Genomic DNA, 18,042 nt, shown 5'->3' with positions numbered 1-18,042 from the left:
CTAGGAGTCATAGTCTTAAGATAATGGGTTGGCCATTTAGGACTGAGAAATTTCTTCACTCAGAGGGTTGTGAATCTTTGGAATTCTTTACCCCAGAGGGCTGTGGATGCTCAGTCATTGAGTATATTCAAGACTGAGATCGATGGATTTTTGGACACTAAGGGAATCAAGGGATATGGGGATAGGTCGGGAAAGTGGAGTTGAGGTAGAAAATTATCTATGATCTTATTGAACGGCGGAGCAGGCTTGAAGGGCCGTATAGCCTACTCCTGCTCCTATTTCTTATGTCTTATGTTACATTTAATTATTTTCATACATTTTTACAGGCCAAAAACTTGTGCTAACTGATCCAAATGTATGCCAAATCTATTATTTCTTCAATCATAAGACCAAAATACAGTGCTTTGTACTTGACATATAACATATACTTCCAAGGTAACAATATAATTCTGCAAACCTCATATTTTTATCAATATGCTCAATTCAGCAAATACTCCCCAAACATCCTAAACTCCGAGAGCATACACGACAATTTAGAAGCAGTGTTTAAGAGACAACAGGAGCACTAATATTATAGGCTCAGTGAGGTCTGAGACTCGAATCACTACAAATTAAAAGTAGTTTCCGATATTTTAGGCAAGTGGTGCGTTCAGTGAATAAAGTCTTGTTTACCTTGCTTGAATATATATACAGCGTTGGTAGCTGAGAAGTTGGTTGTGATAGCAAAGTTCTCTCTGTTGGATAGATTTGCCTCCACTTGCACCGATTTGTCCACATCACTATAGAAACTGCTGACTTGGCCCGTAGGAAAAGTCACATTCGTCAGATGACCATCACTGTCATACCTGGGTAAAAAAACATTAAAAATTTTAAGAAATAAATTAGAAATAACACATGTTGTTGACAACATATAAAGCTGCCTTATTATAGGCTGTTCTGCTCTCAGGAATGAGGGACCAAATATTCAACTTTTCTTTTAGATTAAAATGAGTACTGCAATATCAACATTCATTCCATTGTCATACAACTTGCCAAGCATCACCACAAAAACTGGGCATCATAACATGAACCAAAGTTTTGTAGCTCTCCTCATTTCCCCATTCAAAATAATTGTTGGACTGGGTGATGCAGAAGGTTGATATTAGCCCTGCAACTTTGGGACCAAAGTCTCCTCCGTCTAGGGTGGAATGAGGTTGGGCAGTCTCGCTCTGGTGGGCCTAGAACAAAAGAACAAAACTGCCCCAATTGGCACAAACTGGCAGACTCTCAGGATGGCTAGAGTGAGAAATAGAAAAATGCTACACTGGTGCAATAAGGGCTGCTCTTCTGAGGGCCATTGCTGGGGTAGAAGCTTTATCCCACGTCTAATCTTACTATACCTAACTTAAGAATGCTTGACACTGGCTACAATTAGTCACCTTTATATGGTGTCTGAACTGGAAGATATTTCATCCCTAACACTAACATCTTTCTTAGACATCTACCATCAAGAAACTAGATGGCTCACAGTGACGGGAGAGATAACATTGTACATCATGGTGAATTAACAGTTAAAAAAAATAATTTCACCAGACTATTTTATATTTCAGGGAGAGTGGTGCTATGCAGGCCTGCCTTATTTCTACTTCCACCCACCAAATCTGGTGCTGGTTCCTAGAATGGATCTCTGTTGCTGCTGGAACAAAGTAAGTTGGCCAGTTTATATTTATAACTGTATACGATAGTGAGAGAACATCAGCTGCAATTCTTAAATGTGAAATAGAAAAATGATAATTTGGTGATTAAAGAATGGGTGTAATAAGTATGCAATCAAATTCTTGTAATTCAAGTCTTGTATCACACTCACTAAGATCACTATCATTATTCCCAACAGTCTGGGGGCAATTTTCAACCGCCGCCCACCCATTTCTCACCTGAAAAATGGGTGGCCAGCAGTAGAAAATCAGGGTTGGGGGCCACCTCAGTCACCCCTAAGATGCCCAACATCCATCTAATTTAAACTACTGGGAAGCTGCTTATATCTGCAAATTGAGGTCCTACGCTGGTTGTAGGACCTAGTTTGCCATTTTCAGGTGCGCCACATGTTCTCTGGAGAGTGTCCTGAAGTGCCAAGCACAGTAACCTCTGCCCCTTGCACCCACATCTACTTTGGAAGTCATCAAACCAGGTTAGATTCCTCTCCACTCCATTATTTGGCCATATACTCCATTCCCTGCCTTCACATTGGGTTTCATTTCACTTCATGTTTGCCTCGGACTTCTTTTCCCCTCACCCCTCCACAATCTTGGCAAAGGCTGACAAGTATTTAAAATCCATTTGATGCTTCATAAAGGCTGAAACAATTTTGCAGCCACTTCTCTTTAAGTGCACACTTTACTTTTGTATTATTTCCCCATTAGGCTAGTTGCTGGTGCAAAGCTGAAACTGTCTTGCAAGCCGATTCTTATTATTCAAATTAGCTGACTATGCAAAATTGGGCACAGTCACCTCAGTGTGCTATGTGACAACTTGGTCCAGGCAGCCAGCCACTCCATGCACATATATTGCTGAGTTTGCAAAATTGGGTCTAATATGCGTATGACTAGGTTATATTTGCTGCAGACACTGAGCTCTGTGGTTTTCCCTAAAACTTGTATTACTGTGTATGCGGAAGGGATGTATGTAACAATTTGCTTTGCAGTAGATAACACACACTTTTGGGAGCAGAAACTTGCTAGCAGCTAATATGACAGCTTTGATAAAATTTTTAAAAATTTGTTCTTGGGATGTTGGTGATGCTGGCAAGCTTACATTTATCACCCATCCCTAGTTGCCCAGAGAAGGTGATGGTGGGCCATCTCCTTGAACCATTGCAGTCCTTGTGCCAATGGTGCATCCCAGGATATTGATCCAATGACAATGAAGGAACAGTGACATATGTCCACATCAGGATGGTGTGTGACTCACAGGGGAACTTGGAGGTGATGGTGTTCTCATGACATTGCTACCCTTGTCCTTCTGTGTGTAGTGGGTGCAGGGATGGGAGTTGGTGATGGGAGATGGTGAGCTGCTGCTTTATGTCCTATGGATTGTTCGTAGTACAGCCAAGGTGCACTGGTAATGAAGTGGATGGATATTGAATCCAATAGCAGGACATTGATCAAACAAATTGCTCTTTCAAGGATGGTGTTGAGCTTCTTGAGTGTTGTTGCCATTCAGGAAAGTGGTGAGTATCCCATTACACTTGAGCCTTGTAGATGGTGGTGAGGCTTTGAGAGGTCAGGGAATGAGTCACTACCAGCCTCTGCCCTACTTTTTTAGCTGCGGTGTTGATATGACTGGTCAAGTTCAGCTTTTGGTTAATGGTACGTTGAAGCTGTGGGACTCAGCAGTGGTATTGCTGCTGAAGGTTAAGGGGAGATGGCTGGGTTTTCTCTTGTTTCACTTATGTGTCACAAATGTTACCTGCCACTTGCCAGCCCAAGCGAGATGTTCTCCAGGACCTGTTGATGGCTGGTATGGGCTGCTTCATTATCGGAGGATTTATGAATAGAGATGAACACTGTGAAATCATCTCTTAACAGCTCCATTTTGACCTTATGATGGGGCGTTAGGTCATTGATGAGGTAGCAGAACATAGTTGAACCGAGGACACTTCCCTGAGGACCTCCAGCAGTGATGTCCTGGGGCTGTGGTCATGGGCCTCTGACCACCACAACCATCTTCCTTTGAGTTAGGTCTGACTCCAGCCACTTGAGAGTTTTCCCATTGACCTCTGTTTTGCTAAGGTTCCTTATTGCCATACTCAGTCAAATATTGCCTTGATGCTGAGAGCAAATACTATCACCTCTCCTCTGGTATTCAGCTTTTGTGGATCATGTCTGGATCAAAGTTGTGATATGATCTGGAACCAAGTGGTGCTTGCAGAACCTGATCTGTGCATCAGTGAGCAGATTATTGTTGAGTAGATGTCGCTATGGATGACACTTTTCATCACTTTACTGATGATTGGAAGGTGGCTGATAGGATGGCAATTGGCTGGGTTAGAGCTATCCTGTCTTTTGTGGCTAGGACATACCTGGGCAATTTTCCACATTGTCAGGTAGATGCCTATGTCATAACTGTACAGGAATAACATGTCATAGAGTCATAGAGTCATACAGCACGGATAGAGGCCCTTCGGCCCATCGTGTCCGCGCCGGCCATCAGCCCTGTCTACTCTAATCCCATATTCCAGCATTTGGTCCGTAGCCTTGTATGCTATGGCATTTCAAGTGCTCATCCAAATGCTTCTTGAATGTTGTGAGGGTTCCTGCCTCCACAACCCTTTCAGGCAGTGAGTTCCAGACTCCAACCACCCTCTGGGTGAAAAAGTTCTTTCTCAAATCCCCTCTAAACCTCCCGCCTTTTACCTTGAATCTATGTCCCCTTGTTATAGAACCCTCAACGAAGGGAAAAAGCTCCTTAGTATCCATCCTATCTGTGCCCCTCATAATTTTGTACACCTCAATCATGTCCCCCCTCAGCCTCCTCTGCTCCAAGGAAAACAAACCCAATCTTCCCAGTCTCTCTTCATAGCTGAAGCGCTCCAGCCCTGGTAACATCCTGGTGAATCTCCTCTGCACCCTCTCCAAAGCGATCACATCCTTCCTGTAGTGTGGCGACCAGAACTGCACACAGTACTCCAGCTGTGGCCTAACCAGTGTTTTATACAGCTCCATCATAACCTCCTTGCTCTTATATTCTATGCCTCGGCTAATAAAGGCAAGTATCCCATATGCCTTCTTTACCACCTTATCTACCTGTTCCGCCGCCTTCAGGGATCTGTGAACTTGCACACCAAGATCCCTCTGACCCTCTGTCTTGCCTAGGGTCTTCCCATTCATTGTGTATTCCCTTGCCTTGTTAGTCCCTCCAAAGTGCATCACCTCGCACTTTTCCGGGTTAAATTCCATTTGCCACTGTTCCGCCCATCTATATCGTCCTGCAGACTGAGGCTATCCTCCTCGCTATTTACCACCCTACCAATTTTTGTATCATCAGCGAACTTACTGATCATACCTTTTACATTCATATCCAAGTCATTAATGTAGACCACAAACAGCAAGGGACCCAGCACCGATCCCTGTGGTACCCCACTGGCCACAGGCTTCCAGTCACAAAAACAACCTTCGACCATCACCCTCTGCCTTCTGCCACTAAGCCAGTTTTGTATCCAAAGTGCCAAGGCACCCTGGATTCCATGGGCTCGTACCTTCTTGACCAGTCTCCTGTGGGGGACTTTATCGAAGGCCTTACTGAAATCCATGTATACCACATCCACTGCGTTACCCTCATGGCTAGGAGGCTGGCCGTTCTGGTGGCACTACAGGTGGGATATTGTCATGGCCCCCTGGACTTCATTGAATCCAGTGCACTTGGTTGTTGCATAATGTAATGTGGAGTGAATCAAATCAGCTGGACATTGGTATCTATAATGTGAGCACCTTGGGAGAAGGTTGAGTTCACTTGGCACTTTTGGCTAAAGATGTTTGAAAACACTTCCGCCTTGTCGCTTGCACTCATGTGCTGGGCTCCATGATGGTTGAGGATGGGGATGTTCATGGAGTCTTCTCTTCCAGTTAATTGCCTGACTGTCCTCCACCATTCTCAACGGGATGTGATAGGCTACATAGCATTATTCTGATTCATTGTGGGGCTGCTAAGCTCTGGCTGTAGCTTTCCACTTTTGGTATTTAGTGTGGAGTTATCTCTGTATAGTAATTTCATTACATTGGCACCTCATTCTAAGGTGTAGCCTTATTGTCCTTCAACACTCCAGGGCTGGTCTCCTGGCTTGATGGTGATCGAGTGAAGGATGTGCTGGGCCATGAGGTTACAGGTTATGGTGGTATACAATTTAGCCATTGGTGATGATCCACAGTGCCTCATGGATGCCCGGTTTTGAGGCTTTTAGAACAGTTTGTACCTACAACTGACCCTAGCTGAAAACTTCCTCAAAGAGATACAATGCCCCTTTAAATTTTGCACAAGTGTTTAATACATTGAATACAATTAAGTCACTGACAAAGTTAAACTCTTAAATAAAAAACAACAACACGCAGCTCAAACTAAACTATACAGTTACCAATATGCAAGGTGTACTTGCCAAACAGAGGAGAGGCTGGATGATTCGATGGCTTTACTATTGTCCCTACAAGATTGATGTGAAGTGCCAATATGGCCAACACTTCTGATTTCATTAATAATTTACTGATTTTGTATTATTCTTTGGAGAGATACTTACTTTCATACACCACCTTATGAACGCAAAGCACTTTGCACAATTGTTTTTTGGAATGCAGCATTGTTGTTACACATGAACACGATTCAAAAATAGAAGGAAGAGAGAGATAATTTTTCTCTTTCTTGCTCTTACCCCTGTGAATTGTGCAGATTTACATAAAGGAGCAAAATCCATAAATCGTTAATAAAATTGAGTTTTAGTAAAAATTGAAGCTCTAGCTTACTCCTAATTTGGTAAGATAGCATGCTTAAAAGCAATTGTTCCTATTCATTGACATGTTAAAGGATATTTTACATTACAGTTCCACATTTTTCAAACCTTATTTTTTCAACCCTGCTACTGTACTGTTTCTGCACTTCCCCCACTCGCCTGTAATTTATTCCAATGTGTCATCACACTGCCATCAAACTCAAGTGTCCTCAACCAACAGCAGCTGAATATACCTCTCTGGCAATCAGTTTGAAGTACTCAGTTGAAGCATTATTAAAATGCACCTTCGATGCATTTGCAAAATAAAGACATTTTGTGAGTCCTTGAGACATAGGTAAGTTTGAATAATTTTCAATGCTACTAAGGAATGCACTTGAAAAGCTTTAGTCCATTTATGTTGTAAAATTGATATATCTAGTGTATATTTCCTGTCCATCATACTTTCTGCATCAAGCTCTAGCATCAAATTTTGGTAAATGGCTCAAAAAAAAAGTGATCGATCAGAATTCAGGGAATGTACAAATCAAAAGCTAGAAAGTTATCAGTGAGAAAGTGCCAAAGACTTAAGAGAACAACCAATCCTGAATGACCAGATAGGAGAGCCTACCAATAAAAAGAACATAGGAACAGGAGTAGGCTATTTAGCTCCTCGAGCCTATTCCGCCATTCGTTGAGATCATGGTTGATCTGTGACCTAACTCCACATACCCGCCTTAGCTCCATATCCCTAATACCTTTGGTTAACAAAAATCTATCAATCTTAGATTTAAAATTAACAATTGAGCTAGCATCAACTGCCGTTTGCAGAAGAGAGTTCCAAATTTCTGTAGAAGTGTTTCCTAACTTCACTCCTGAAAGTCTTGGCTCTGATTTTCGGGCTATGCCCCCTAGTCCTAAACTCCCCAACCAGTGAAAATAGTTTTGCTTTATCTACCCTATCAGTTCCCCTTAATATCTTGAAAACTTCAATCAAAGCTGAACCAATCAATTAGCTTAAAATACTTAAAATGTAAATTTTCCCCTTCAGGCTGCTAACTAAGGGTTCAAAATAATGTTTGTAACAAAAATACATTTTTCACAGGTGCATGATTAAACTTATCTATAAGATTGTCTTTTGTGTCTTTGAATATCTTATAAGTAAATGAATCATAGAAATTACAGCACAGGAAGATGCCAATCGGCCTGTGCTTGTGTTAGCTCTCCAGGTGGGGCTACCTACTCTAATTGCATCTTTCCCACGTCACTTTATATTTTTTGTTTTCAAATAATTATTTAATTCCCTTTTAAATGATGTTATAGTCTCTGCTTCAATAGCCTCTAATGGCGAAGCATTCTATGTTCTAATTGTCCTGTATGTGAAAACCTTCTAACTTTCTGAACATAATCTTGAGCCTATGTCTCCTTTGTACTGATCTGCCAAACAGCATAAAAAATCTTTCAATATTTATTCTGTCAAAACTTTTATAACGTTGAAAACTTGTGTTAGATCCTCTGTAACCTGTTCTGTTTCAGTAAAAAGCCTCAATTTTTCAAGCCATTCTTTATAACTTTAACTTCTCATTGCTGGTACAATTCTATGAATTTTTGCTGTAGCCATTCCATAACTCTAATATCCTCCTTAAATTGTATGCCCAGAACTGCACATAATACTCCAACTATGGCCAAATCAATGTCTCGTACAAATTCAGCATCATTTTCTTTGCTTTTATATTCAATATGTCATAGATAAAACTCAGATTCCATTTGCCTTTTTATGGCTTTTTCTCCTGGCATTGCTACCTTTAAAGATCCATGTGTGTGCACCCTTAGATCTCTCTGTTCCTCCATTCTGTTATCTTATCGTTCAGGATATACTTCCATTCATTGTTTTTCCCCCCGCAAAGTGTACTACTTACATTTCCCTGCATTGGACTACATCTGACCACTACCCTAACCTGTCTATCTCCTCATTGCTAGGGCCCAAATTATGGGAACTAAGTCATGTGGTGTATTTCTCCAATTTGCGCTGGGTCACATTACGCACACCCCACTTCAAGTAGGATTTTTGATGTGCGAAAAATGGGGTGGGAATCAATTTTGCACCTTCACTTGCCCGGATTACAGCAGTTTTCCAATGCAACGTTGAAAGAAATTATGTTTGACGTGTGTTTTGCCCATCAGTTCTGCCTAAATGTAAATTTGTTGCGCATTAAAAAAAAATTAACAAAGAGGAAGCAACCTGATTTTTTGTAATGTTCAAAGAAATTTCCTTGTCAGCAGAAAATACAGGCCCTTCTCTCTTAAATATTGTCAGAGCTCTGCCAGCCCAAAATCGTCCCAGACCCCAGAATGCAATCCTACCAATTGTTCCCAGAGATCAACACTCCCACACCACATCCCTCACAGATACTTCTCGATCCAACCTCCCCACTGTCTCACACATTCCAAAACCAATATGTTGCTTCCTCCTTATCCTTCCCTCTCTATTGTCCATGTTGTAACACCTTTCCAACAACCTTCACACACATCTACCTCCAAATTGGTATATGTTGCCTCCCATCTGCCTGCATTCCCTGGGCCTTAAAAAAGGTAAGAGATTGATATTAAGTATATCAGCAAAAGAACATGCCACACAGAGGCACAAGAGACATACAGGAGAGAAAGGAGAGAGATAGGAGACTTGCAGAATAAGTGGAACAGAAACATTGAGAAAAAGTCAGACAGACCAATACAGGTACCACGATGAGAAAATTGTGACAATCATACAGCAGAGAAATCTATTTCTTTTGTCTGTGAGCAATGCCAGTGGGGATCAACTATAGGACAATACATTTTGTGTTACATGCTATTTCGCTCCGGTCATTTTAAAATAGTGTAACCTTGGATTCTATGCTATCTGTCAGTGTGGTAATAAAAGAGTGGTAATAAAAGTGAAAGGGAAAAGCATAGAGCAGTGGAAAGAAAGTGTACTTTAGGCACTTTAGGCACGACAGACAAAATGAAAACTAGAAGGCGTAAGGCGATTAACCCAGCATCAAAGCTGTGGCAGGGGGTTGGGAACCTGAGCAGGGAGACAGAGGAAAGCGTATCAGGAAGGGACAGAAGGTATGGAGTAAAAGGTAAAGTGTTAAAAAAGGAAAAAGCAGGAACTAAGTGTCACAAAACATATTTAAAAGTTCTTTATCTGAATGCATGTAGCATTCATAACAAAATGGACGAGTTAACGGCACAAATAATGACGTATGGGTATGATCTTGTGGCCATTACAGAAACATGGCTGCAGGGTGACAACGACTGGGAATTAAATATGCCAGGGTATTTAACAATCAGGAAGGACAGGCAGGAAGGAAGGGGAGGTGGGGTGGCTATGTTAATAAGGGAAGGAATCACTGTAATGCAGAGAAAAGATATTGGGACAAAGGATCAGGATAATGAAACAGTTTGGGTAGAGATAAGGAATAATAAGGGGCAAAAAACACTCGTGGGCGTAGTATATAGGCCTCCTAATAGTTGGGGGATTTTAACTATCATATTAACTGGACAAATCAAATTGGGCAGAGCAGCCTTGAGGAAGAGTTTATTGAGTGTATTAGGGATGGATTTCTTGAGCAGTATGTAACTGAACCAATAAGGGGGCAAGCAACCTTGGACCTGGTCCTGTGTAATGAGCCAGGATTAATTAATAATGTCCTAGTCAAGGATCCCCTTGGAATGAGTGACCATAACATGGTTCCATTCCATATCCAATTAGAGGGTGAGAAGGTTGGTTCTCAAACAAGCGTACTGAGCTTGAATAAAGGAGACTATGATGGTATGAGAGCGGAATTGATTAAAGTGGACTGGGAAAATAGATTAAAGGGTAAGACGGTACATGAGCAGTGGTGTTCATTTAAGGAGTTATTTTACAACTTTCAAAAAATATATATTCCACTGAGGAAAAAAGGGTGTAAAAGAAATGACAGCCATCCGTGGCTAAGTAAAGAAATTAAGGATAGTATCCGACTAAAAACAAGGACATATAAGGTAGCCAAACTTAGTGGGAGGATAGAAGATTGGGAAGTCTTCAAAAGACAGCAAAAAGTAACGAAAGGATTGATTAAGAAAGGGAAGATAGATTATGAAAATAAATTAGCAAAAAATATAAAAACAGATAGCAAGAGTTTCTACAGTTATATAAAAAGAAAAAGGGTGGCTAAGGCAAACGTAGGTCCTTTAGAGGATGAGACCGGGAAATTAATGGTGGGAAACATGGAGATGGCAAAAATGCTGAACAAATATTTTGTTTCAGTCTTTACGGTAGAGGACACTAAGAATATCCCAACACTGGACAAGCAGGGGGCTCTGGGGGGGGGAGGAGCTAAATACGATTAAAATCACTAAGGAATTGGTACTCAGTAAATTAATGGGACTCAAGGCGGATAAATCCCCTGGACCTGATGGCTTACATCCGAGGGTCTTGAGGGAAGTGGCAGTCGGGATTGTGGATGCTTTGGTAATAATTTTCCAAAATTCTCTGGACTCGGCAAAGGTCCCGGCAGATTGGAAAACTGCCAATGTAACACCCTTATTTAAAAAGGGTAGTAGGCAGAAGGTTGGAAATTATAGACCAGTTAGCTTAACATCTGTGGTAGGTAAAATTTTGGAGTCTATTATTAAGGAGACAGTAGCAGAACATTTGGATAAACATAATTTAATAGGACAAAGTCAGCATGGCTTTACAATGGGGAAGTCATGTCTGACAAATTTGCTTGAGTTCTTTGAGGACATAACGTACAGGGTGGATAAAGGGGAACCAGTGGACATAGTGTATTTGGACTTCCAGAAGGCATTCGACAAGGTGCCACATAAAAGATTATTGCTCAAGATAAAGAATCACTGGATTGGGGGTAATATTCTGGCATGGGTGGAGGATTGGTTATCTAAACAGGAAGCAGAGAGTTGGGATAAATGGTTCATTCTCGGACTGGCAATCTGTAGCCAGTGGTGTTCCGCAGGGGTCGGTGCTGGGTCCCCAACTCTTTACAATCTATATTAACGATTTGGAGGAGGGGACCGAGTGTAACATATCAAAGTTTGCAGGTGATACAAAGATGGGAGGGAAAGTAGAGAGTGAGGAGCAGGTGATCAAGAAGGCCAATGGAATGTTGGCTTTTATTGCTAGGGGGATAGAATATAAAAACAGGGAGGTATTGCTGCAGTTTGCCTGAGGAAGGAGAAAATCTCCGAAAGCTTGTGAATTTAAAATAAAATTGCTGGACTATAACTTGGTGTTGTAAAATTGTTTACAGCAGTTATATAAGGTATTGGTGAGACCGCACCTGGAATACTGCATACAGTTTTGGTCTCCATACTTAAGAAAAGACATACTTGCTCTCGAGGCAGTACAAAGAAGGTTCACTCGGTTAATCCCGGGGATGAGGGGGTGGACATATGAGGAGAGGTTGAGTCGATTGGGACACTACTCATTGGAGTTCAGAAGAATGAGAGGCGATCTTATTGAAACATATAAGATTGTGAAGGGGCTTGATCGGGTGGATGCGGTAAGAATGTTCCCAAGGATGGGTGAAACTAGAACTAGGGGGCATAATCTTAGAATAAGGGGCTGCTCTTTCAAAACTGAGATGAGGAGAAACTTCTTCACTCAGAGGGTAGTAGGTCTGTGGAATTTGCTGCCCCAGGAAGCTGTGGAAGCTACATCATTAAATAAATTTAAAACAGAAATAGACAGTTTCCTAGAAGTAAAGGGAATTAGGGGTTACGGGGAGCGGGCATGAAATTGGACATGAATTTAGATTTGAGGTTAGGATCAGATCAGCCATGATCTTATTGAATGGCGGAGCAGGCTCGAGGGGCCGATTGGCCTACTCCTGCTCCTATTTCTTATGTTCTTATGTACATTTTTAACTCCACCTTCAGATACTCTTTAGTTATTCACGCCCCCTCCAATCCTAGGTTGCTCGACTACTCAACACGCCCCTGAAGCAAGATTCGCTTTTTAAACTAGTCAATGAGCAGTAATAAATACAGAAAGTTCAATTCATTTCACAGAAATATTAACAAGCAGAGTTTCTGAAAGAAAGTAATGGCATACAAGCCACCAGAGGGAGTACCACTCCACTGTGTTTACAAATGCACAGCTGTAATACAGAAACACCCTGGGAGAATTTTTGAAAGACACAAATCTTAGCATTGCTTCAAGTAAAATGGGATATTTGCTGTTGCACAGTAGGATTTAATTCAACATTTCACAGTGTGGAGTGACTAGTCTTTTGTAACCTTTAAAAAAGTCCATCTTTATACGTAGCCCCCTGTCTGCATTTAACATAGTGCATATAATGGACACATGTAACTGTGGCACCAGGGCTTCAGCTGTTTTACTACAGTAACAGAGTTACTAAGCAACAAAGGTTAATCTCAATCATATGCTAATTAAAGGATGAAATGGAAATAAAGTGAAAAGATAACATTAAAATTGAAGGCAAAATGTCTGTAGAGCACAGGACTAACACAAATTAATACTTAAATAATCTAGTTAAATCATTTTCAGTCTTTTTTTGGGATGCCTTTTTAATTGTTAGAGGTAGAAATTGTGCTGCAGAGAACATGCTTATATTTACCAAGTCTCTGCTAATTCGCTTTGTTAGATGTAATAAGAGCCAGAGTTTTTGGTTTTGTTTCTATTTGGAGCCTGGAGAAGTTGACTGTTTGTAAAAATCAAAGGCATGTCCTTCATGCTGACAGGGGCCACAGATACATTCCTTCTACCAAACTGCTAATGATGTCAGGCACTTTTACATCGACAGGAATTAGCAAAAGATACCACTGCCAAGGATTGGAAACATAACGTGCCCAGGGCTCAGCAGCCCATCAACCCTGCAAAAAATGGGGCACGGACAGGCCCATACTGATCAGCCCACCAATACTGTCAGAGATTGGATGTGTATGGACCCTGCTCACCAACAGTGACAGAGATTGGAATTGATCATATGCCCTCTACACTCCAAGGGTAACTGGATGCATCTCGCAATCAATCAGATTTGCAAATTTGGACAGCTCAGTCGAGTTGTCACCTTGTACCCATTCTAACAGGGAACCACTGTGCACATGCATTAAATAGGTCTGCCCGTGTATGTGGAAATGTGAAACGTGTCCGATCACAAGAAGCACAAATGAGAAACAGGTCTGGTCACGAAGATGCAGACATGAAACATGTCTGATTGTGCATACATGAAAGTGAAACAGGTCCGATCATGCATTTGTAAATGAAAATCGGGTCCGCTTGCACATCTGTGAAAGAGAAACAGGTCTGCTCACACATGTATGAGTGAGAAACAGATCCACACTCACATGTATGAATGAGAAACAGGTCCACTCGTACATGCGCGAATGAGACACAAGTTCACTTGCGCATGTGTGAATATGAAACAGATCCATTTGTGCATGTGCAGCTGAGAAGCAGGTCCATTTATGCTCCCATGAATAAGAAACAAATCCAGTTGCGTATGCACAAATTTCAAACAGGCCCACTGGTGCATGCACAGAGGAGAAACAGGTCCTCTCATGCATAGCATTTTTTTAATTCAGTGATTGAAAGAGTTTTTGCTGTCCAGTTTGAGTTATTAAAATTACTTGGCAGAAGGGCAGGCAGGCGGCCACCTTTAACACCAACCTTGTGACCATTGTGTCTTAAACACCCACCTTTGTTGCTTTTTTTCCCAGCCAAAGACAGCACCTGCTTCGCTGGCTTTCAGACATGCTGAAGGGAGCCATAGTAAGATGTGCAAAATGACTGTGTACATGCACAGTGTTAAAGGATGTTCTTCTGTGAAATTACAGTGGTATTTTGTTTTTTTCCCCACTGCATCCAACTCAAAGTGCTCAGAATCTGGGGTATTTCAGTCAGTGCAACTTGAATTGAAAAGCTTCACTGCACCTCCCTCTGGGTCCCCTATTCAGACCAGTTCTCATTTCTGCTCCCTGTCTCACCTCCATTTCCTGTCATTATTGTTATCATTCCAATCCCACGCCTGGCCCTGAATCTCCTGCATTGTGTATTAACCCCATCACAACCCAGTTGTGATGCTGCAGATACTCTCTGTATGACACTTCGCTCTACTTGTTCTATGTCTGTGAATTGATGATAATCAATTTACAGATGATAAGAGAGTGTTAGACCTCTAAAAATAAACTGCATTAAGTTTTTACCATGTATTGGATTGTTTAGGATATATTAATAGTGCTTTATCTGTAGGACACCATGGACTTAGAAGGGATAGTAGCATTTTCTCACTATCACAGCCTGGCAGCGAGATTTTTAAAAATAATCTGTACTGTATTCTCATTCTTTTGATGATTTTTCATGAAGATTGTTTTTGCAACCATATATCAGGAGGTAGGATACAAGGACAAAGATTTATTTTCTTAGATGTTTAAATGGCTGTCTTTTAAATACAAACATATTTCCTCTTGAATTTATGCAATTACTTTGGCCTCATTGTTTCTTTCTAAGAGTTATTTTTAGTCTTATTACAGTAATCCGTCGACCAAGGAGCCCTGCTCCTCAATAAGCTCAGGCTCATTTTGAATTTGTGAAATGGACAGGGAATTGCCTCAATCAGCTACAGTGCACTGCATCTAGAATATACCCAGCTGTAACGAGTCCCTGCCTGTAATGAGTATTTTTGGATGCATTGATTTGAATCCAAAGTTTGCATACAACAAACAGATTCCCTGTTTGTGGCATTATATTTGGGTAGTACTACTATGTAATTTGGGACATTTAAGTTGCATTTATGGTTAAAGAGGCTAGTGAAAGGGGAAAAGATGAGCTGGCTATAAGGATGAGGCTGAAATTTACTTACTGAGACTGTGAAGGAACAAGTGCTAAACACCAGGTGACTGATAACCTTGATGATTGACAGTCCTCGAGTAAGAACGGGAGGGCGTCAAATAATCAACAGCCCCAAGCACAAGCAACCGAGCATCAGATAATCAACAGCAACACACACACGCAACCGGGCATCAGATAATCAACAGCCACACACACAAGCAACCGGGCATCAAATAATCAACAGCCCCAAGCACAAGCAACCAGGCGTCAGATAATTGACAGCCCCAAGCATGAGTGGCTGGATGCCAGATGATTGACAGCCCTAAGCACGAGTGGCCGATTGCCAGATGATTGACAGCCCTAAGCACAAGTGGCCGATTGACAGATGACTGACAGCTCTAAGCATGAGTGGCCGGGTGCCAGATGATTGACAGCCCAAAGCACGAGTGGCCGGGTGCCAGATGATTGACAGCCCTAAGCACGAGTGACCGATTGCCAGATGATTGACAGCCCTAAGCACGAGTGGCCGGGTGCCAGATGATTGACAGCCCTAAGCACGAGTGGCCGATTGCCAGATGATTGACAGCCCTAAGCATGAGTGGCCGGGTGCCAGATGATTGACAGCCCTAAGCACGAGTGGCCGATTGCCAGATGATTGACAGCCCTAAGCACGAATGGCAGGGTGCCAGATGATTGACAGCCCTAATCACGAGTGGCTGGGTGCCAGATGATTGACAGTTCCAAGCTCGAGTGCAGAAATAGCAGCTAACACTAAGTGTAGAGAGAACAAGCACTTTGAAGGGAACTGGAAAGAAGCATTGGAAGTGGTGTACCACAGGGGCCAGTGCTTGGTCCATTTTTGTTCTTGATACATATAGATAACGTGGATTTGGGCATCAGGAATAGAATCTCAAAATTTGTATAAGACATGAAACTGAAAGACACGGAGGACTGTAAAAGACATTAGGAAGAAACAGACAGGTTAGCTGAATGAGCAGATAGGTGGCTGATGCAATTTTAGGAGGGTAAGTGTGAGGTAATATATTTTGGGAGGAAGAAAACAAGGAATGGGAGTATACACTTAATGGAAAGACACTGAAGGGTATGGATGAACAGAGAGACCGAGGGGTTCAAACACATCATTTCCTGAAAGTGCAAGTGCTAATAGTTAAAGCTATAAAAAGGCCAGTGGGAACATAGGAAGATAGGAACAGGAGTAGCCATTTAGCCCCTCGAGCCTGTTCCAACATTCAGTGAGACCATGGCTAATCTGTGGCCTAACTCCATATACCCGCCTTAGCCCCATAATACCTTTGGTTAACAAAAATGTATCAATCTCAGATTTAAAAATAACATTTGAGCTAGCATCAACTGCCTTTTGCGGAAGGGAGTTCCAAACTTCTATCGCCGTTTGCGTGTAGAAGTGTTTCCTAACTTCACTGCTGAAATTCCTGGCTCTGATTTTGAGGCTATGTTCCCTCGTCCTAGACTTCCAACCAGCGGAAATAGTTTCTCTCTATCTACCCTATGAGCTCCCCTTAATATCTTGAAAACGTCGATCAAATAGCCCCTTAATCAACCCTAGTTTGTATAATCTCTCCTCGTAATTTAATCCAGGTATTATTCTAGTAAATCTACGCTGCACTCCCTCCAAGGCCAATATATCCTTCCTAAGGTGCAATGCCCAGAACGGAACACAGTACTCCAAGTGTGGTCTAACCAGGGCTTTTTATAGCTGTAGCATAACTTCTACCCCCTTGCATTCTAGCCCTTTAGATATAAAGGCCAGCATTTCATTAGCTTTTTTGATTATTTTCTGTACTTGTTCATGATATTTTAATGATCTATGTACATGGACCTCTAAGTCCCTTTGGACCTCCACTGTTTTGAGCTTTTCACTATTTAGAAAATACTCTGATCTATAGAATTTTGGATTTTATCAATAGGGGCATAGAGTACAAGAGGAACAAAGTAACAATACATTTCTATTAAACATTGATTAGATCACAGCTAGAGTACTATGTTCAGTTTTAGGTATTCCCGTTATAGAAAGGGTATTAAAGCCATTGAGCATGTACAGCATAGATTCACCAGGATGATGGCAGGGAAAGGAAACTATAGGAGAGACTAGAGATACTGGAATTATTTCCACTGGAGCGGAGAGGTGAAGAGCAGATTTAATAGAAGTTTTTAAAATTATGAAGGATTTTGTGAGGGTGAATAGGGAAAACTGTTTCAGTGATGAGAAGCATCAATTTATAATTGTCACTAAGAGTATGAAGAGAGGTTAGGAGAAATTTCTTTGCACAGAGGGTTGTTGTGGCACGGAATGTTTTTTAAAATTTGTTCACGGGATGTGGGCGTCGCTGGCGAGGCCAGCATTTATTGCCCATCCCTAATTGCCCTTGAGAAGGTGGTGGTGAGCCTCCTTCTTGAACTGCTACAGTCCGTGTGGTGAAGGTTCTCCCACAGTGCTTGTTAGGTAGGGACTTCCAGAATTTTGACCCAGCGACGATGAAGGAACGGCGATATATTTCCAAATCAGGATGGTGTGTGACTTGGAGGGGAACGTGCAGGTGTTGTTGTTCCCATGTGCCTACTGCCCTTGTCCTTCTAGGTGGTAGAGGTCACGGGTTTGGGAGGTGCTGTTGAAGAAGCCTTGACTAGTTTTGCCAGAGGGAGTGGTTAAGACAGACACCTTTGCATTTTTTAAGGGGAAATTGGAAAAATATTTGGAGCAAAGGAAGTTACAAAGCTA

General features: G+C 41.8%; 1 protein-coding gene across 5 annotated transcripts in view; it reads right to left on the bottom strand.

Moving 5' to 3' along the window:
* Positions 1-18,042, bottom strand: part of tenm1 (teneurin transmembrane protein 1) — a 539,174-nt gene that overhangs the window by 42,400 nt on the left and 478,732 nt on the right. For all 5 annotated transcript variants that reach the window (XM_067997123.1, XM_067997125.1, XM_067997124.1 and 2 more), the window contains one exon: positions 673-845. In XM_067997123.1, coding sequence (XP_067853224.1) covers positions 673-845 — 173 coding nt within the window. The remainder of the gene's footprint in view (positions 1-672; positions 846-18,042) is intronic.

This window comes from Heptranchias perlo, chromosome 15, assembly GCF_035084215.1.
Source record: "Heptranchias perlo isolate sHepPer1 chromosome 15, sHepPer1.hap1, whole genome shotgun sequence".
Lineage (NCBI taxonomy): Eukaryota > Metazoa > Chordata > Chondrichthyes > Hexanchiformes > Hexanchidae > Heptranchias > Heptranchias perlo.
This window is presented reverse-complemented; position numbering and strand designations above follow the sequence as displayed.